Source organism: Theropithecus gelada, chromosome 3 (genome assembly GCF_003255815.1).
Source record: "Theropithecus gelada isolate Dixy chromosome 3, Tgel_1.0, whole genome shotgun sequence".
Lineage (NCBI taxonomy): Eukaryota > Metazoa > Chordata > Mammalia > Primates > Cercopithecidae > Theropithecus > Theropithecus gelada.
The window spans coordinates 159,940,082-159,963,157 of NC_037670.1; the positions used below are offsets into that span (position 1 = coordinate 159,940,082).

The 23,076-nt window shown below is 37.0% G+C and overlaps 1 protein-coding gene across 6 annotated transcripts in view; it reads right to left on the reverse strand.

The window, feature by feature from the left end:
• CNOT4 (CCR4-NOT transcription complex subunit 4) overlaps window positions 1-23,076 on the reverse strand; it is a 143,992-nt gene that overhangs the window by 61,249 nt on the left and 59,667 nt on the right. For all 6 annotated transcript variants that reach the window (XM_025379960.1, XM_025379958.1, XM_025379962.1 and 3 more), the window contains exons 2-3: window positions 16,284-16,549; window positions 823-1,020 (exon numbers count right to left, since the gene is read on the reverse strand). In XM_025379960.1, the coding sequence (XP_025235745.1) occupies window positions 823-1,020; window positions 16,284-16,457 (372 nt within the window). In that variant the 5' untranslated portion in view covers window positions 16,458-16,549. The remainder of the gene's footprint in view (window positions 1-822; window positions 1,021-16,283; window positions 16,550-23,076) is intronic.

A 23,076-nucleotide genomic window follows, 5' to 3' on the forward strand; every position in this document is an offset into this window, starting at 1 on the left:
AAACTCTTCTCAAGGATCTTTTGGAAGATCCCTCAAAACCAGCTCTCTCCTACCAAGTAAACACTCTGCCTGTCGATCAGCTTATATTTGCCTTATCAACAATCTAGTCAGTATCTCATGGTATATCAGAAACTAAAAATTACCAGATGCTTATCTAAGGGCCTCAAGGAAAGTATGAGTTCGACATTACTCTAATAAGGCTTGTGGCGGAAGAAGAGAAAAAAGAGGTACTAAGAAATAAGGTTAAGCTCTCTCCTCCCCCTGAATGGATGACAAAGAAATTGGTCCTTTATTTCACATTACCAAATTCTCCCTCTTCCTCCAAACTGGCTTAAAATGAGTAAGTAAAGAATGATGATACAGTATAGCAACAGGTCTGAAAAACCAACAATTACTACTTGGGCAGACTTTTTAAAATCTAGGTTACTAAAATCTCTAGTGGGTTCAAGTAACTGCATCTCCACTGCTGGTCCTTATATAGATACAGAAAAGAGGAAAGAAACAGAGTATTCATGTCACATGTTAGCCTTAACAGCAAAATCGAATCATTATCCAGTTTTAACAGACTGTCAGCACGTTAGAAATCTAGTTCAACTCCTTAGTTTTACAACCGAAGAAACTGAAGCCAAGACAGATTAAGACACTTGCCTAAGATCACGACTGGTCATTGGTTTCTTAGCAACTATTCAAAGTAATTCCTTATTTTCTCCTTTAAGATATAATGTGAGGAATCACACAATTGAGCAGGGTCAACTATTATTTCCAAGTAAGACAAGGAAACAGAAAAAATATCAAGATGACAAAGAAAACAAGAGGACTTACCTCTGGGTCTGCTAGGCGCTGAGATAAACCTACAACAAAGACGAGGTTTTTTTGTACGACACGTACACTAGCCAAATGTTTGCGATTTTCTGATATTTTTTGTTTTCTCTCATTTTGTTTCTGTTTTTTCTCATTCTTTATCCTTTGCAGTTCTTCCTGGGAGAGTGGTTTATAAACTGCTGGGTCTTCTGGATATGGCTTTACGCATGAAACAAACACAGAAGTTAGCATTAAATTAAAAAATTAAAAAACTGCATAAGTAATTATCTGATTCTCGGTGGTGGGTATGTGGGTTATTTGTTACGTTCTCCATTTATGAGAATGTTTTAATTGCTTAAATTTTTTTATTTAATAAAAGATAAATGTTAAATAAAATAGTTCTAATAAAAAAAACTTTTGGAGTTTAGCACAGACCACTTTTAGTGCTAAAACATCTACGGTTTAAAGGCAAAACAACAACAAACCAATCTTGATATTCCCTGCAGTGTCCAACAGAGTTTATGGGAAGATTAAGCTTCTAAGGGGCTACGTAAGAGGCAAGGAGTGTAAGTTCTTGCATCTAAATGTGGATTTTACATATTATAATTAACAAATATTTAATGAAAAGCTACTACTATGTGCTAGGAGATTAATGAAGTTACACATTTGTTCTTAAAGCAATTACTACTGTGTCCGGAACATAGTAATCTCTCAGTAAATACTAGCAATCACACTGTTGTGTGATCGTTTCTTTCTTAGCATTTTGATACCATTTTCATTCCTACTATTAACGCCAGGGCTACTAAATGAGGGCTCTGGAGACAGAATGCTGGCACTGAATCCTAGCTCAGCCATTACTATCTGAGTGACTTTGGTAAAGTCATATGACCTTTCTACTTCAGTCTTCTCATCTGTAAAATGGAAACTACAGTACTTTATTTATTCACCTATAAAGTGATTAACATTGTGTCCTGCAGGTAAGTATTCAAAAGCCAATTATTACTACTAAAAACAAATAGTTCATGATAAATGGAAGATGCAGCACATTATTTTTTCTTTTCTTCCCCCCCGCCACAGACCCCTGCACACACAACACCAACACAGGGGCACATTAAATGCCATAATATGTTAAACTGGATAGGAAGAGATTCCAGGGATGGAGACTCAACTGGTTGGGAAATTGGCACCTATCAGAATATAAGAGTGGGGAACAACAGAAATAATGCCAAACCAAAAAAAAAAAAAAAAAAAGGTGGAAACAAGGAATGGTGGAAGAAATAGCCACGAGCCTGAAATTTTGCTACGATTTTAATGTAAAGTTAACTTCCATCTCTTCATATGTAAGTGTAAAAAAAAAAAAAAAAACTCTCAAATTTGTGAACATACCCAGACTAATGCTGATGGCAATTAAGAAAGTAAGGTTTTACCTTATAGTTCTCAACTTTTAGTAGCATATACCCTGAGGTCTCCAAAAACCCTATTCTTTCCCTTCTATTCCCACTTTCGATTTTAACTTACTGCTTTTTAAGAAAACTTAATACTCTTCATAGTTTATCTTATCATCAATGAATTAGAGCTGGTGACCCAAAAAAGAGTCAGGCTTAATCCTTAGCAGTTTGGTAGGATATAAACACCCATACCATTTGATTCCCACGTTAAGAATCTGGATCTTTGAGTTAGTTGATCCTGTTTGGTGTACTCCAACTTATTTGTGAGTGGAAGGCACACAAAGCAGCTTGCTTAGTAATTTACCTGATTTTGGTATGATTTTAGGACTTTCTCCAGGATCATATATAAATTTAGTATGATTTCAGAAGCTCAATAAATATGTGCCAAGCGAACATCAAAAGCTACTCTCCAGAATTGAAAACTTAGCATTTCTGTCTTTTAAAAGCCACCAAAACAAACGAACACACACACACTTTTAAAAATTAAAACATAAATTATTTCCTGCATTTTATACTTAAGGAACCAAACTGTTAAAGATCTATTAAGGTAAGTTCAGTTCCTCAATCAATTACGTAGTCTTCCACATTTAAGTTTTTTCTTAATGCTTCCTCTCAAAACTTTCTTCTCCACTTACTTTTCTGTACCTACATTAATTATCTCTTTCAAGTCTTAATCTATCTGCCTGGATGATTTTAATCCCCTTGAAGCAATTTGGAGCTCTAAAGGCACAAATGTAAAAAGATATAAAAGCAAACTACATATTAACTATTAAAATACTTTTCTATAACTTAAATTTTTCATTTGCACCTAGAAAAGATGTTTTCTACCCTAGAATTCCTGGGGTAGCTCCTTTTGAAGCGTTTACAATTAAGTTCGTTTGAGGCTCACGCCTGGAATTCCAGCCCTTTGGGAGGCTGAGGTGGGCGGATCACTTGAGATCAGGAGTTCAAGACCAGCCTGGCCAACACGGTGAAACCACGTCTCTACCAAAAATATTTTTAAAAATTAGCCGGGTGTGGTGGCATGAGCCTGTATCCCAGCTACTTGGGAGGCTGAAGCAGGAGAACTGCTTGAACCCGGAGGCGGAGGCTGCAGCGAGCTGAGATTGTGCCACTGCACTCCAGCCTGGGTGACAGAGCCAGACTCCTTCTCAAAAACAAACAAACAAAAAAACAATTAAGTTCATTTCAAAGCTGTTGCTCTTCACTAACATCTAAAATAGTGATGCCCCACTGCCTGAATGGATCAAACATATGGATTGCTCCTAGTCTGGTTTCAAAGTATAGTTGATGCACTGCATTTTACCAGTCCATAACAAGGAAAGTACAAAAACTGAGATAAGCATTCAGAAACTCTCAAAGCAACTGACACTACCACAACATTCAGGTACATCACCAGTGGACTCTGCAGAATAAGATATGTTTCAATGTAGTCAAACATATGACTACTAGCCATATATAATAGCAACCTATATCAGTCTTCAACACACAGGGGAAAAGAAAGAAAAGAAAAATCTGATTCTTCATCACAGACAGTGTAAGAAGCAATGATGTAACTTTTCTGGGACTTAGATTTTTCTGAGAACTGGCAGAATGTGACAAACACCCTCAAGCTTTTTCCTTTGTTAGCATTATATGAAGTTGTATAAAATATTGATTAAACATGAGGCAAAGTCATGTAATATTTGAAAATGCACAAACACAAAAAAATTGATGGAGAGTGACACAAGAAAAATCAGGTTGCAATATCAACTCTTATCAAGTATATTACTGATGCACCATCATGCTGAGCATATAACACTGAGTTATATTGTTGTCTGAGTCTTTTTGCTATGTTATTCCAAGTTTTGTTCCTATGGAAATATATTTCCATCAGGCTTCAAAGTCAATGCCGTTGGAACATAACTGCTACATAATACAAAAGATACAAACACAGGACAACAAGAGACAGAGTATTCTACTACAATTTACCCTCCAAATATATCTTGTTCCAGTACCTTAAAAGAAGTTATAAATACTAGTTGTTTAATCTTAACACCTGAAAAATATAAAATATGCTTACCACAAATAGCAAATGCATAATCAAAAGGTTTATTAATCAAATAGCAAATGCATAATCAGAAGGGAAGGGAAGGGGAGGGGTGGGAGGGGAGGGGAGGGGAAGGGAGGACAGGGCAGGGCAGGGCAGGGCAGGGAGGAAAGAAAGAAAGAAAAATACAGGCTACAGGCTGGGTGCGGTGGCTCACGCCTGTAATCCTAATACTTTGGGAGGCCAAGACATGCGGATCACCTGAGGTCAGGAGTTCGAGACCAGCCTGGCCAACATGGTGGAAACCCTGTCTCTACTAAAAATACAAAAATTAGCCAGGTGTGATGGCAGGTGCCTGTAATCCCAGCTACTCAGGAGGCTGAGGTAGGAGAATCACTTGAACCTGGGAGGTGGAGGTTGCAGTGAGCCGAGATCACGCCATTGCACTCCAGCCTGGGGGACAAGAGTGAAACTCCGTATCAAAAAAAAAAAAAAAAGGGAAAAATACATCCGATCAACTTTTTAACTAAAACACATGTTAAATTTCTAGGAATAACTTATATATAGGAATAACAAATGAAAAGTTACAAGCAGAAAATTTCTCTTTAAAGGTACTACTGTGTATTACATATCAAACTAACGTAAAATAGGTTGCCTATGGAGAAGTATTTAGATATAACATTATTTTTAATAGTGATAAACTGCCAAGTTACTAGTTAATATGGTTTGCAGTTTCTAGTGTAATTACTTAATTTCTTCCATATGTGTAGTTATGTTTCCACTTTTATTCCAAATGTAATTATTTACATGTGTCTTCTCTTTACTTTTTATTAAACTTGCTAAGACTTTAATTATTTTATTGGTCTTTTCAGAGAACCAGCTCTAATCTTTATAGAAAAACTTTTTATTTTTTTCCTATTTCACAAAATTCTGCTTACTCCCTTCCACTGTCATTGGGCTTATTCTTTTTCTAATTTTTTCTGATCCCTTCTACTGTCACATTACTTATTCTTTTCTGATTTTTGTTGTTTTCTAATAAATGTATTCACAGCTTAACTTTTCTGCTACATACCACTTTGGTCTCATGCCAGATATTCAGAAGTCATGTTCCAATTATTGATTTAGAATAATTTGTAATTTTCATTTTGATCTCTTTAAACCAAGAGTTATGGAGGACCATAATTTATGTATTATAGGTAAATGAACTTTAAAAAAATCCTTTTGCTGTTAACATCTAATTTGATTATACTATTATACTATTTTTTTAGGGTTCTGGTTTCCAGTAATGGAGAGCTAATTAACTCTTACTAAAAACTATGAAAAATACAACATAAAAGTTTTTTTTTTTTTCTTTTTACTGACATCCTAAAAATTTATACTAGGAAAATCCTAACCCAATTTTTGGTTGAAAGTAAAAATTCAGAGGCTAAACAGAAAATTTGATTAACAATAAATGGGGTAGGGAGAGAAAGAGCTGAGGAGAAAGAACATTCAAAGCCCAACACCAGCCCATGGTAGTCTTTGGCAAGACAGGTCTCATGATAAGCTGAGATACAGTCGACCTCCAAATGGTGGGCTCAGGATAAGAACAAATTACAAACCGGAGGATAGTCTCAGGGTAAGAACAAACTACAGAAAGGTCAGAATAAGGTAAGAAAAAAGGAAAAGTACGTAGGGGAAAATCATCCTGGAGAAATTGTTGAAGTCAACCCTAGGGAAGAGTTGCAGCATGGAGATATATAGCTTGGCTAGACCAAAAACCTTTAAGCACATGGCAGCCGTAATGCCAATGCTTACCCAGCAGAAGCCAAATTGAAGCCTCTCTAGAGAGGAGCAAATCCACGCCAGTCCTTGGGGAACCTTACAAATAATTTTCTCAATGACAACAACAAAGAAGCAGCCACATTAACCAAGCACAAAGAAATACAACATGAGCAACAATGAGCAGAAACATAGCCCACAGACTTCAGCCACTGGAATTACTGGGCAAAGATTTTTTTTTAAAAATAATGCTCATCTGTTTAAAAAGCATATAACCTTGAAAATACTTACGGGGTATAATAATCTATTTAAAAATAACAGCAAGAGAAAAAAAAAAAGAGCAAACATTACTTTCTAAGAATGGAAAACATTGGCCGGGCGCGGTGGCTCAAGCCTGTAATCCCAGCACTTTGGGAGGCCGAGATGGGCGGATCACGAGGTCAGGAGATCGAGACCATCCTGGCTAACACGGTGAAACCCCGTCTCTACTAAGAAATACAAAAAATAGCCGGGCGAGGTGGCAGCGCCTGTAGTCCCAGCTACTCGGGAGGCTGAGGCCGGAGAATGGCGTGAACCCGGGAGGCGGAGCTTGCAGTGAGCTGAGATCCGGCCACTGCACTCCAGCCTGGGCGACAGCGCGAGACTCCGTCTCAAAAAAAAAAAAAAAAAAAAAAAAAAAGAATGGAAAACACAAAACCAATAGTTAAAACTCAATGGACATATTTAGGGGCAGATTGGACCCAAAAGAAACTATTCACATATGAGGACAGATCAGAATAAATCATTTACTAAGGCATTAAGGAGAAAGAACATACAGAAAAGAGATTAAGAGACATAGAAGACAGTGAAAAAAAAATCTGAAAAATATTTAGTCAGAGTCACAGAGGAGAAGAAAGAGAACAAAGGTAATATCTGAAGAAATAATAGCTTAATTTTTATCTTGAACTAAGGAAATTCAACAGCCCACAGATTTAAAAAGTCTCCCAAGGAGGATAAATTTTTAAAATACACAAGGGAGTTTTACTTTTTGGAACTGGCTAATTTTTCCATTGTGGCCTGTTTTTTGACCACAGCTCTTGTATTTAAAATTGTGACAAATTTATCTGTACAAAGTTATACACACACACGTGCACACGCACACACACACATCTTGCTAATTCTGTTATTCATATTCTCCATTTTCTTTTTATTGTCTACTTCATCTATTTCTAAAATACAGAAGGTGAAGTCTCTCCATTATAAATACGGATGTCAGTTTCTCCTGGGGTTTATAATGGCTCAATATACTTCAAAGCTGTACTGTTAAGTGAATAAAGATTCATGACTTTGTGGACCTTTTGCCCTTTTAAAATATGTTTGATCTTGAATTTCATTATGACTAATATCAGTACTATTATATCTTCTTTCCTATGATTTCCATTTGCCCACTGTATCATTTTTCCCTCCTTTCATTGATATTTTTCTTGAATATGCTTCTAGTAAATCGGTTCTACAAGTTTTGTTAGGAAAAAGAGCAGTCCCCCATTTTCCCTCCTCCTCTGCAACCAGTTGCCTCTCCCTAGAAATAATCATGTTGACTCTTTTAGATGATTCTTTGTCATTTTCTACCGTATCTCTAAATAATACATTCATATGGCTACTTCTTGATTTCTCAGTTTTAAATTTCATCACATTATGCAACTTGAAAACTTAGCTCTGTCAGTTTCCCTCATCAAACATCCTGAGTCCACTTTCTAATTTCTATCATAACTTTAGTTAGGGCAATATTCAGGATTATATTATTATAAAATGCAAATGTTATTTACACACTTCCACTTCCAGCCATGGAAGTAACAGACTAGTCCTAGCATCATAAACACCTAGAGGCCGGGCGCGGTGGCTCAAGCCTGTAATCCCAGCACTTTGGGAGGCCGAGACGGGTGGATCACGAGGTCAGGAGATCGAGACCATCCTGGCTAACACGGTGAAACCCCGTCTCTACTAAAAAATACAAAAAACTAGCCGGGCGAGGTGGCTGGCGCCTGTAGTCCCAGCTACTCGGGAGGCTGAGGCAGGAGAATGGCGTAAACCCGGGAGGCGGAGCTTGCAGTGAGCTGAGATCCGGCCACTGCACTCCCGCCTGGGCGACAGAGCGAGACTCCGTCTCAAAAAAAAAAAATAAAAAATAAAAATAAAAAAAAACACCTAGAGAACTAGACAAAATACAGGAAATAACTATTTTCAGACACTGAAGAAACAGGCAATGAACAGCAGGACTGTGATCTCTAAGAAAAAAGAAATAAAACAGACGAATACCATAACTATCCCAGCTTTCTGCTCTTCCAGCACTTACCAGATCCTGGTACTGGGTCCAAAAGTCATAATGAATGGAGGAGACAGACAGTGATAAAAATTAGAAGAAGTTGAGACAGAAATTTATGGGGGCAAAATACCACAAAAATGGAGTTAGCCCAGAAAGAATTCCAGAGGTCTACATAGAGGAGTACTGTGATAGCTAGTTTTCACAGGTGTCTTTCCAACAAAGATACCTAGTAGAGTCCACGCCAATAATGAATTTAGAAAAGAAATAAAAAAAGAATACCAATGACATGCAAATTCTTTCAGAAGGCAGAAGATGAGGAAACATTTCCCAACTCATTTTATGTGGACAGTATTCCTTTGATACCAAAACTGAAAATAATACAAAACTACAAAGAAACACCCTTCATGACACAGACACAAAAATCTTCTGAAAATATTAGCAAACTGAATATAAAAAGGGTAATACTTCATTATCAAGTAGGGTTTATCTTTGAGAGGAAAAGCTGATGCAAAAATTAACATAGGCCAGATGTAGTGGTTCATGCCTATAATCCCAACACTTTAGGAGGCTGAGGCAGGAGGAATGCTTGAGGGCAGCAGTTCAAGACCAGCCTGGGCAACATAGTGAGCCCGTCTCTGCAAAGATAAAAATTTTTTTTTTAATTATCCAGGTGTGGTGGTGCACACACACCTGTAGTCCCAGCTACTTGGTAGGCTGAAGCAAGAGAATCACTTGAGCCCAGGAGGTTGAAGCTGCAGTGAGCTACAATCAGGCCACTGTACTCCACCCTGGGCAATAGACCAAGACCCTGTAGCTTTAAAAACACCAAAAAACATAAGTTACCATTTCAACAGAATAAAGGGAGAAACAAGTATAACCATCTCAAATGTATCAACAAAGGTATTGGGCAAAATTCAACACCATTCATGATAAAATCTCTCAGCAAATTAGGAATAAAGGAAAACTTCCTCGACCTGATAAAGACCAGACCAAAAAATGCACAGACAGCAACATACTTAATGGTGTAATACTTAACGCTTTCCTGCTAAGATTGAGAACAAAAGTATCTTTCTTATCACTTCTTTTCAACATTAAACACTAGAGGAGTTACCCAGTAGAATTAAGGCAAGAAAAAGAATTTAAAAACACAGAGCCAGGAGCAGTGACTCATGCCTATAATCCCAGCATTTTGGAGGGGGCTGAGGTGGAAGGATGCTTGAGGCCAGGAGTTCAAGACCAGCCTGGGAAACATAGCAAGACCTCTACAAAAAAATATTTTAAACAATTAGCTGGGCATGGTGGCACATGCCTACAGTCCCTCGTACTGGGGAGGCTGAGACAGAAGCACTGCTTGAGCCCAGGAGTTCTAAACTGCAGTGAGTTATATTTGTGCCACTGTACTTCATAGCCTGGCACAGGCTCTACTTCAGAGCAAGACCTTGTCACTAAATAAAATTTTTAAAAGCAGAGATTGGAAAGAGATTGGAACGGAAACCTATTTAATTAACAAGGTTTCTTGATACAGATGGTCAACATTCAAAAGTGGTACATTAGCAATAAACAACTGGAAAATGAAATTTTAGAAACAATATTGGGCTCGGCGTGGTGGCTCACGCCTGTAATCCCAACACTTTGGCAGGCCGAGGTGGGTGGATCACAAGGTCACAAGATCAAGACCATCCTGGCTAACATGGTGAAACCCCATCTCTACTAAAAATACAAAAAATTAGCCAGGTGTGGTGGCACGCGCTTGTAGTCCCAGCTACTCGGGAGGCTGAGGCAGGAGAATCGCTTGAACCCAGGAGGTGGAGGTTGCAGTAAGCCAAGATCACGCCATTGCACTCCAGCCTGGGCGACACGAGTGAAACTCCATCTCAAAAAGAAAGAAACAATATCATGTGCCATAACTCAAAAAACATAAAATATGGATAAATATAACAAAACATGCTGTACTATTATGTATACTGAAAACTATAAAACATTGCTAAAGAAATTTTAAAACCTAGAAAAATGTAAAGATATACCTTATTCATGAACTAAAGGAGTCAACATTTTTAAGATGTCATTTTTCCTCAAAATGATCTGTCTATACAGTTAATGTAATCTCCATCAAAACCCCAGTAGGCTTTTTGTAGAAACTCTCAAACTGATTCAAAAATTTATGTGCAAATGCTAAGTACTTAGAATACCCAAAATAAATTAGAAAAAGAGTAACAAAGTTGAAAACCTTGTCATGCCAGGTTTCAAAAATGACAGTAATAAAGAGAGTTTGGTATGAGCATATGGATATAATCATCAATGGACAAATATAGATGCTAGTATTAGATTTATACATCTATGGGCAATTGACTTTCAAGAAAGATTTCAAAACCAATCAAGAGCAAAAGGACAGTCTTTTCTGCAAATGATGCAACAATAGAATATCAGCATAGGAAAAAATATATATATCATGACCCCTACCTCACATGTGAGCCACTGTAGCATAGTATGATTGCTTTTTCATTTCTGTACAACTTTTTGTTTCCCCTAGAGTTAATCTGTTTTGTCTGGTTAGATTTTTAGGTGTTTATTACTAATTCAACCATCAAATCTCTTCCAAGTGGCAAAATGGCCTCACAAGACATTTCTCTTTTGGAACACCAAGTATTCTTTTAATTTTATCTTTTTCTACAAATCCCTCTTGGAGTTTTCTGATGTGTTGCATTTTGGACTAGTTGCCCTCTTTACCTTGGGCACAGCTGTCATCCTTCCCCATCATTTCGGGAATCCAGGTGCTTCTCTCCTGCGTTGGATCTCCTGTTTCCTTTATCCCATGATTCTCTGTTCTTTATTCCTTCATGTTGGTGGGGCACATCCTCCAATAGATTCCTGAGAGAGAATGCATGGAAGGTAAAAAAAATTTTGAGGCCTCTCACGTCTGAAAATGTCTTTTCTTGTACCTTCACACTTAACAGTTGAGCAGATACGAATCCGAAGATGAAAATTAATCTCCTTCAGAAGTGTCTTCTAGCTTGAAGTCTTGCTATTGAGAAGTCTGAAACAATCTGAATTCCTTTTCTTTAACATGTGATCTACTTTTTTCCTCTGTGGAAGCTTGTAGAACTTCTTTGTCTTTGGTATTCTGGTATTTCAAAATAAAAAAGTTTGTGCTGGACACTTGATAGGCCCTTTCAATCTGAAAATATATTCTTTGTTTCTGGGAAATATTCTTCAATCATTTTCTTGGATGATTACTTCCCCTCTGTATCACTGTGATCTCTTCCTAGAGCACTTAATTGTTTGGTATTTGACCTCCTTGATTGATTCTCAAATGAACTTAATCTCTTCTCCCAAATATTTCATCTCTTTTGCTTTTTGTTTCTCAACTTCATCTTCCAATGCTTTCCTTCAATTATTTTTGTTATTATATTTTAATTTTCAGTAACAATGGTTACTGTTCACTGAATATTCTTCTTTATATCATCCTGTTCTTTTTTTTTTTTTTTTTTTTATCTTGAGGTAGTATCTTGCTCTGTTACCCAGGCTGGAGTGCACAGGCATGAACATGGCTCACTGTAGCTTCAACCTCCTGGGTTCAAACGATCCTCCCACCTGAGCCTCCCAAATAGCTGGGACTACAGGCATGTGCCACCACATTCAGCTAATCTTTCTTACTGTTATTCGAGACTAGACCGCGCCATGTTACCCAGGCTGCTCTCAAACTCCTAACCTCAAGCAATCCTCCCACCTCGGCCTCCCAAAATGTTGGAATTATAGGCATAAGCCACCATGTCCAAACCACCATCCTGTTTTTGTTTCATAGATACATTATCTTCTATTATTTCTGAAACAAAAATAATAATACTTCTGTTGAAGTTCTCATTTCCTTGTATAGTCTCTGGTTTCCATGGGAATCAATACATAATGCCACATCAGTGCACCACCTATGTTCCCATATCTGCTGTTTCTACCAGTAGCTTTCTCGGAAATGCTGCACTAAAAGGACACATAAAAGCAGTCTAAGAAAAAAACCAAGTAGCCTGTGCCTGTGTTTAGCAGCTACGACCAAACAGGAACACTAACCTCTCTTGGTTTTTAAAACCTGGCTGTCCCTGCTTTTCAAAAATATTAAAGCTAAGATAAACTTTCTGCAAAACAGGCACATTTCATATTGTAGACCAAAAACAGGAGCTTGATTCAACTAGCTCCCTACTTGTTTCTTCAGATCATTTCAATATGCCATCTCACAGCATGGCTTCTGTAGACCCGCTCTCTGCAGGGTTGGGTTACATGTAAATGGTAGTTTCATGACCCTCTCTAGGTCTCTAGCAACACTGTGGTTTTCCTCTGTGTTAACACAACCACTGTAGATGGCCTCCAGAGACCAAAGACTTGCCCGACTCCGACCAACACAGGCAACTTCATAATATTTATCTTGCGCTATGCTGAGCATATTCTCTGGCAAGACTAGGCCAGGTCTCAGACTCCAAGACTCTCTGCTGCCTGCAATAAAAAGTCTGGTGATCAGGAGACCAAGGAGAGGTTCTAGGATATGTGATTAAGTCAACAAGAAACCAAAAAATTATTCCTGGCCTAATAACAATAACCATCTCAGCTAAAGATTTAACTTGGAGACCCTAAAAGGAGGTTGTCTTAGACCTCTGTAATCTGGATTTCTTTTTTCTGTAACTGTTGGAAAGTTTTAGTGCTTATCCTTAGACAATCTTTTATCTTGTCAATTCATGATCTTATCCAGTCTCATGATATTATAAATAACATACTATATGCTAACTGACCCCCAAATCTTTATCTCCATACCAGAATCTTACCTGAAATCCAGAAATGTACATTCATTCAACTGTCTACGCAATATCTCCACTTAGATTTCTAAGAGGAATCTCATACTTAACATGTCTAAAACTGAGTTTCTGATCTTCTCAAATGTCTATTCCTGGTGAAGTCCTCCCCATTTCAGTTTATGGCCATTCTCTACTTCCAGGTGTTCAGTCAAAACCTTGCAGTCATCCTCAACTCTCCATTTGTTTGTATAGTGGTTCATGAATAATAAAGTTCATGAATCTTTGCATGTGTGAAAATGTTTTATTATGCCTTTACACATTAATAAAATTGAGAGCTCTCCTTTCAAAGTTACGTTCCCTCAAAATTTGGGAAAATAAATTTATCAATTAGTTTATTTTCTATAATTGTAAAATGAAAATACTGGCATTAATTTTAGCCTTGTTCTTTTGTATTCTAAATATTTATCTCTCACAAGCTTTTAAAGTTTTCCCTTTATTCCAGATGTTCTAAAATTTCACAATTACATAAACAGATATTGATCTTTTTCAGTCATCTTGCTTCAAACTCACAGGGTCTTTCTAATCTAAGAGGAATTTTCTTCTATTAGTTCTTTGATTATTTCTTCCTATTCATTTTTAGTTCACTCCTCTGAGACTGCTCCCAGCAGAGATTAGAACCTGTGGATCTATGTTGCTTTTCTTTCATGCTTTCAATTTTTTCTCTTGTTGCATTATATTCTTCAATAAAAACTCACTCAGCACAAGCTTCCAATTTACCAATTTGCTCTTAAAATGTTGCTTTTCAGGCCATCTATAAGCTTTTTCAAGATCTCTCTAATTGGTTCTTTTCATAAGGAAATATAGTCTTTCTACATGAATATGCCATTCTCTCTTTCCTTTCTGAAAGGTACCAATGATAGTTTTAAATGTCTTTCTGTTTTGTTTCCTGTGTTAGGATCTTCTATTTACTGATTTTTGTGCTTCTCTTTCATGATGTTGGTTTTCCTCAAATCTGTGTTAATTCTTTGCTTTTGTACATCTTTACATGTGAGAATCCTGGTAATCTGCCTATAAATGCTATTTCTGTTTACTGCAAGATTCTCCTTTGTGACTGTAGCAAAGACATATTGCTAGACAGGTAATCTGCTAGGCATAGAAGCTCCTAGTTCCTCCAGAATCTTCCATTAACCTTAAGGCTCTGATTCAAATTTATAATCACTGTTTTAATTAGAGGGCATCTGTCTCTGCTACATGGTACAAAAAAGGGGGTAGGCCCATAAGGCTGCTCTGAGACCATACTCGACCAACTACACTGATATGTTTCCTAGGATCCTGAGGCACTGTCATTCCTTTTTTTTTTTAAGCAGTTTTCTCTTGAGCTGATCTAATGCTTCCTCCTTGAAATTGATTCCAACATCCTTCTTGTCTTTCAGAGATTCCTCACACTTTCTGGTATTCCCAGGACACCCTTTTATTCATATCAAGTGTTGCTAAAGTTATACTGTTTTTACCTTTAAAATCTTTTTTTTTTTTTTAACTTTCTAAGGACTTGAAGTAATTTTAGGTAATCTCTTAAGACTGAAATAGTTTTCTTTGTAATTTCCCCAAATAACTTATTTTTCTCTAATGACAATTTAATAATTGGTCCTTTTAAGGTGACTTCGTAACATCCCAAAGGGGAAAAAAAAAGAAAAGAAAAAGATAAACACATGAAGCCAACAAATTTACAATCCTTAGAGTCTTGGGCAATCCTGAAAGTCATTACTTCTGATGAAATAGTTCAATATGATTGTCTTCTTATGGAAAGACTGGGAACCAATTTCTAAAATATAATTGTTTAAAATTCATAAACAAAAATTTATATAGATTTTGCCCAAAGCTAATGTTAGGGTTTTCATTTACCTTTCCATTCACATTTCTTAAACTATATTAACTATGTGAAATATTACATATGCAAATTATATACACACATTATATATCTTATATATACAATATATATGTAACTATATAAATGTATAAACTACATTAACATTGAAATAGACCTAACTTTTTATTCATATAATACATATACATACCCACTGGATTAATCTTTAAAATCTAATGATAAATAAACAATGCACCGCCTTCTGAGATTTACCACAAATTCTCAGATAAGAAAACTGAGAGGTAGATTATTTTTTAAATTTTAGATATCTAAAGCACATTTCAGCTTTCTCAAAATTTGACAGTAATGAACACAAGAGGTCTTTGAAATGCGTAACTAGAAAATAAAGTTTAAATTATACAAACATTAAAGAAAAGGCAAATTCCATAATAAAGTGGCAGATATTTGCATTAATCCCTAAGGTCACAAATAAAGTCCTTCAAAATACATATGCAGCAGTCCTACCTATCCTGGTAGTTAATTCACTATACTGTAATTGTGTTGCTGGTGCTTATCAAAACAATAAAACTCACAGAATATTAAAAATAACAGATTTTTAAAGTTAGGAGGGGCTTTTCAATAATACAATAGTTCAGAATGGACTATATAGACTCAAAAGATATATCTGAATTCCAAACTTCCTACCTACTACTCACAAGTTGATGACTCTGGATAAGTTCTCTAAGCTCCTGTTTCCTTGAGTGTAAAATGGGAATATCAATACCAGCCTAAAATTGCTATAAGGGCTCAAGAAATGAGCAATTATTATCTTCTGAACCAGGATTTCTCTGTCATTTTAACCCTCTTTAGTAAACATCTTCTCTCTTATTTTGTACTAGAAAATTGAAGTGAATTTCCTCCCACATGTAATATAACATGTTTTTCTAATTTCATGCAACCCTATCCAAATCCATTACCTCTCTATTCTTAATTTTCTTAAGCAGTAAGCATCCCTGACCATGTCTTTCTCCTCGGATAAAAACAACAACAAACTAAAGGCCAATCAGAGAGGTTACATGACTTTACAAAGATCATACAGCTAGTAAACAAAGCCAAGACATGGCCCTGACTCACAGTGCAGTGTTCTTTCCACCTTATTATGTCTTAAAATAATATACATGATAAAATAAGATAATCAGGTGAGGTTTGCACAGTCTTTTAAATTCACTTGCTCATATACATGGCAGGAAAAACTATACAATTAAAACAAATCACTGTGAAGTTATTTTGAAGTATTTACCTTTCTACATGCAGGACAAAGCCCATTTTCATCAGTGCGAATTCGATGCCAACAAAATCGGCAAATCTGGTAGCCACAGGTGCAAGGGAAAAAGTTGATATCATCTATCTCCAAGGGCTCCATGCAAAGAGGGCACTCCACAGGGTCTTCCTTCGCGTCAGGACTGCGAGACATCTTCACGTTTATTAAACAGCAGCAAAAGTTTATAATAATTTAAGGGAGAAGGAAGTTCAGCACTGAAAGCTAAAATGTAGGACTCTGATGACCTGCATGAGAAGAAACAAAATACATTGTTTACTACTGGAAAAATGGCACAGTCAACAATTAAGAGTCACACTATCAAAAAAGTTGAAAAAACTGACTGAGCAACTACTGTTATCAACCTGAAATGGCTTTGAGAATGGATTTCTGAAAATTTTTGAATACCAAAACAAAAGGCCTGGCATCATTAATATTTTAGATTCAATGTAAATATAAAAGAAGTTCCTTTTTTCTTGATAAAACATTTAGTACTAGCCTATAGCACTAATCGTAACACATTTTAGGGGAATAAATAAGGTAAAACTGCACTCTTAACTGTCTCATCTTTGACCTAAAACCTAGTAATATTGCCACATAACTAGAAGACTATTAAACTATTCTGAAGTTTGTCACAATTTATAAAACGAATCAAATGAAAACAAGAGACCTCAGTCATCTACAGTTACATGTTAACATCAAACTCTTGACACAGAAAATATAGGTTAAAACTCAGAAAAACTAGGATGCCACAGAACCATAGACCTTAACTATACAACTAATTACGTAATAATATGCCAATGAAAACTTCTGAAAAACATGTGTTAAACAAAAGTATTCCTATGGTAATACTACAAACAGCCTACAAGAAACAGGAAGAAAGAAGGGAACAAATAGACCTTCATATCACAAACATTTTTTGAAAAGTTAAAAAACATAACTTTTTAGATTATGGGGAGTTTTAAATTTTCAGGTAACAGTTTAGGCTAAAGTCACTGTTAGATTAAAAGGTTAGGTTGAAATCACCATTTTAAGTTAAAATCTGAGAGCCTCCAAACTAATCTATAATTCTATAGTAATCCCACCAAAATCATGGTGGTAATTTTTCACATAATTGGACAAACTGATCCTAAAGGTTACATACAAGAATAAATGCATGAGAATCATTTTGAAGCTTCTGGGGGAAAAAGTGGGAATTTGCCCTATCACATACTAAATTATACTATAAAGCTACAGTAATTTAAATAATTTCCTATTAGTACAAAAATAGACAAAAGAGCAAAGAAAAACAATCTAGATATAGCTGGGTACAGTGGCTCATGACTGTAATCCCAGGACTTTGAGAGCCCAAGGCAGGAGGATCACTTGAGGCCAGGAGTTCAACTCCAGCCAGGAGTTCAAGACCAGCACAACATAGCAAAGCCCCCATGTCTATAACAAATTTTAAAATTAGCTGGGCATGGTGGTGCACATGGTGGTGTAATCCTAGCTACTTGGGAGGCTTGAGGCAGGAGGATCGCTTGAGCCCAAGAGTTCAAGGTTGCAGTGAGCTATAATTGTGCCACCGCACTCCAGCATGGGTGACAGAGTGAGACTCTGTCTCAAAATTAGAAAAATCTAGAAACAGACTCGTGAATTTATGAGATTTTAATATTTGATAAAATGTATAACTCAAGTTGGGAAGGCTGGACCATTTCATAAACAGTGATGGGACTCTGGGCTATCCATTTGAAGAAAAAAATAGTATATAATTTAATACTGCAATTTTAAAAAATCCCAAATGATCTAGTGATCAATAAATTATTGAAGTGTTAAAGAAAAAAAAACAGAATTTTTTTTTTTTTAATCTTGGGATACAAAAGGCCTTCATAAGCAAAACAAAAATTCACAAGTCATAAAAGGAGGCAATCAACTAATCAACTTAGCAACATGGAAAGAAGAAAATATAAATAAAATTGAAGATAAGCATCAGAGTAAAAGATACGTTTGCTACATATAAAGAAAAGCTAATGTTCAGAATGTATAAAGAAATCCTACAAAGCAGTAAGACAAAGACAAGTTAAAAAAAAAAAAAAGACAAGAAAACGGTAAGTCGTTCACAGAAGAATTACAAGTGATTAAAATACATGAAAAAAAATGATCAATCTCTTTAGTTAACAGCCAGGTAACTTCTTTTTTTTTTTTTTTTTTTAAACCCCATCTAGCCTGTCAAAGAAGTTAGTTTTTACCCAAAGTAGAGAAGTACAGAGGATCAATGATCTAGTCCCTCTTTCAAAAGAGGAAATGGGAACACATTACTTTGCCTTAAGTTACACACTTATTAGTACAGCCTGGATTCCTTCTATGAAGTTTTAGCCCTAGATAATCTGTGCTCTTAACCACTCCCTTATACCACCTCCTAACTAAGAATCAATCCTACATAAATAGTGACACCAACATAGCCAAGTGTTTGGCTATGTTCTACAGCATTATAAGAGTAGAAAACTGCAGGCCGGGTGTGGTGGCTCACACCTGTAATCCCAGCACTTTGGGAGGCTGATGCAGGTGAATCACAAGGTCAAGAGATCGAGACCATCCTGGCCAACATGGTGAAACCCTGCCTCTACTAAAAATACAAAAATTAGCTGGGCATGGTGGCATACGCCTGTATTCCCCGCCACTTGGGAGGCTGAAGCAAGAGAACTGCTTGAACCCAGGAGGCGGAGGTGGCAGTAAGCCGAGATCGTGCCACTGCACTCCAGCCTGGTGACAGAGCAAGACTCTGTCTCAAAAAAAAAAAAAACAAAGGGGGCGGGGTAGAAAGCTGCAAACAGTATACCGTCCATTAATAGGAAAATCATTAAGTAATTATGATATAAGGTATGTTGATCAGAATGTCTATTCTAGTTATACTTTTTAAAGAACAGCAAGTATGAATATACAATTACTTTCATAAAAATATACAAACCCTGTATGTGTATATATTTAATTTATTTCACTAAGAAAATAGACATATGGAGGTTTAGACACCAAAATGTTGTTATTTCACAAAAGACAAAATGGAGTTAGGAGACTACTAATTTTTTAAAGAAAAATCCATGTTATCTAAATTGCTGCAAAAAATGTATTTTTTTCACAATTCAAATGGCCCTTTAAAAAAAGAGGAAAATTGTTTTCATTTCCTTTAGAAAAATTAAATTACTTCTCACTTTTGCTAATAATTAGAAGAAAAATACAATGAAATAGTGTCTTCTTGTGAATCTATATTTCAAAACAAAATTAAAAAAAAAAAAAAAGAAATGCCCAGATTTGCCACTATCACTTTTCAGCATATATACAGTTAGGAGTTTAAAGCTGACTTCTAATAGGTCCTCCAACTTTAAACATCCCAAAACTGTACCTGTAGAAAACACAGACTCAAATATAGGTTCCAATAACAGAAAAGTAAACTGAAATAATCAAAGGGTGCTATCTACACTTCTAATACCTTTGATTCTAAGATATCATTTATTTAACTACAGGTTATTAGAGTTTTAGTGAAGTAATTTATGGAATGTTGGGAAGGAAACAATACATTGGGGCTTATGAACAGAAAAGCTTTCTAGAAGGTAAATTACTATAAATAAAAAATGATATACTGAGGTTTTGCTTTTTGATTGTTTCTATCTGCTTTTTAATTTTAAAAAAGCTTACAAGAATATATATCTTTCAGTTTAGTAGGAGGTTTAGAGGAACAAAAAGGGTCAAAGGAGCAAGAAATCCTTTAGATAGTTAACACAAAAGTAAGTACATTTGTGCACTTCTAGCACCATGGAGAGAAGCCACAGAAGCCGGCTGCCAAAAGTAATCTCATAAATAGTAAAAGGTAGGAGGAGGGTAGTCTGATGTGGTAGAATACTGCAATACAAGGTCAAAGAGTTGACTGACTCATCTCTTTCACAAAGTAACTATATGATCTTGGATAAGAAATTCAAAAGCTCTAGAATTTGATGTACTCATCTGAATAATGAAGAAACACAAACTTTTAGGGAATTTCAAGTATAGAGCAATTTCCTAAATGTATTATAGTACCCCTCTGAACCAAGCTTTTAAAATAAGCTTTGAAATTGACTCTCCAAAATACCCTTGCCCAAATTTTCATTTAGAGAATAATTTTACTTCATAAGCCAGACAACTAATATTAAAATTAAAACTAAAAAGGCCGGCGCAGTGGCTCATGCCTGTAATCCCAGCACTTTGGGAGGCCAAGGTGGGCACATCACCTGAGGTCAGGAGTTCAAGACTAGCCTGGTCAACATGGTGAAACCCTGTCTCTACTAAAAATACAAAAAAATTACCCGAGCATGGTGGTACATGCCTGTAATCGTAGCTACTTGGGAGGCTGAAAAAGGAGAACTGCTTGAACACAGGAGGCGGAGGTTGCAGTGAGCCGAGATTGTGCCACTGCACTCCAGCCTGGGCAACAAGAGCAAAAACTTTGTCTCAAAAACAAATAACATAACATAACATAACATAAAATAATGAGTTGAAATAATAAGATTTAAAACGTTGTAAGACATAGAAATAAAATATCTCTTTAAATGAAAAAGGCAAAAAAAGCCAATGATTTCCTGAATGGGGTGCGGAAGTCCTTAGAATTAATTTTGCAGGGGAAAAAATTATTCATTTTTAGCCATACACAGTGGCTTACACCTGCTATCCCAGCACCTTGGGAGGCCAAGGTAGCAGGACTACTTGAGCCCAAGAGTTCAAGATCAGCCTGGGCAACACAGGGAGACCTTGTCTCTATGAAAAATTTTAAAAATTAGCCAGGTATGGTGTCGTGTGCCTATGGTCCCAGCTACTTGGGAGACTGAGGCAGGAGGATTGCTTGACCAAAGGAGGTCGTGGCTGTAGTGAGCCATGTTCACGCCACTGTACACTAGCCTGGGTGATGGAGTGAGACCCTGTCTCAACAACAATTCTGCCAGGCATGGTGGCTCACATCTGTAACTCCAGCACTTTCAGAGGCCAAGGCAGATGGATCTCTTGAGGCCAAAAGTTCAAGACCAGCCTGGGCACCATGGCGAAACCCTATCTCTACCCAAAAGAAAACAAAATTAGCTGCAGTGGTGGCACACGCCTGTAGTCCAAGCTACTTGGGAAGCTGGGGTGGGAAGACTGCTTGAGTCTGGGAGGCAGAGGTTGCAGTGAGCCTAGATCATGCCACTGCACTCCAGCCTGGGCAACAGGGCAAGACCCTGTCGCAAAATAAACAAACAAAAAAGAATCCTTTTCATATACACGATCCAATCCTCACAAGAACACACTAAACCCTTTATAAAATATGAAACTGAAGCTAGAGTGTTAAAGATACAATTCAAAAATAGGACCCAACTTCAAAACTCATGCCCTTTCCAACATGGTAAGACAGAAGTCATGATTACTGATGTTGGAGCTATGTACACTTGGGAGTAGAGTGCAAATGCCCAAAGAATAAAACGACATTACTTTTTAAAAAGTTAAATTCTGTGGCAAATTTTTACCCTGTTACTTGAGTTCTTCTTCTCTACATCAACTGTAACTAGTAACTCTGACATGTGTAATAATGCTCCTGCATCACCAAAAATCTCACATACCATGCAGTAAGTACACAAAATAAAATCACACACTCAAAATTATGTTTGAAAGTGTCTTATCACTTATAAAGTGTTGCTGTATACATGGTTTTCTGTTTAGGGTCCTGTTCAAAAGATATGTATAAGAATACATGAAAGGTTGGACGCAATGGCTCACACTCACAGTACTAGCACTTTGGGAGGCTGAGGCAGGCAGATCGATTGAGCCCAGGGGTTCCAGACCAGCCTGGGCAACATGATGAAACCCCATGTCTACAAAAATTCGCCAGGCATGGTAGTGCACACCTGTAGTCTTAGCTACTCAGGAGGCCGAGGTGGGAGGATCACCTGAGCCAGGAGGGAGAGGCTGCAGTGAGCCATGATGTGGCACTGCTGCGCTCCAGCCTAGGCGACACAGTGAAACTCTGTTTCAAAAAACAATAATACACGAGAATGTAAGGCAGTACAGCCACTACAGAAAATAGTTTGGTGGTTGCTAAACTTAGAATCAGCATATGACCCAGCAATTTCACTCCTAGGTGTATACTGAAAGAACTGAAACGACTTGAACAGATACTTGTGCACCAGTGTTCCTAACAGTATTCTTGACAATAGCCAAAAAATGGGAAGTAATCCAAGTGTCCATCAATGGAGGGATACACAAAATGTGGTATCTCCATACCATGGAATATTAGAATATATTCAGTCATAAAAGGAATCAAATTCTGATACATGCTATAACATAAATGAACCCCGAAAACACTATGCTTTAAGTGAAATAAGCCAGTAACAAGAAGACAAATATTTTATGTTTTCACTTTTGGTTTCTAGTTTTTGAGACAGGGTCTCACTCTGTCACCCAAGCTACAGTGCAGTGAGTGGTGGGATCATAGCTCACTGCAGCCTCGCCTCAAACTTCTGGGCTTTATAAAGCAAATCCTCCCACCCCAGCCACCTGAGTAGCTGGAACCACAGGCGTGTGCCACCACACCCGGCTAATTTTTTAAATATCTATATAGATGGGGTCTCCCTGCGTTGCAAAGGCTGGTCTTGCACTCTGAGCTCAAGTGATCCTCCCACCTCGGGCTCCCAAAGTGCTGGGATTACAGGCATGAGCCACCATGACCAGCCTGATCTCACTTTTATGAGGTATCTAGAATAGACAAATTCAAAGATACAGAAAGTGGAATCAAGGTTAC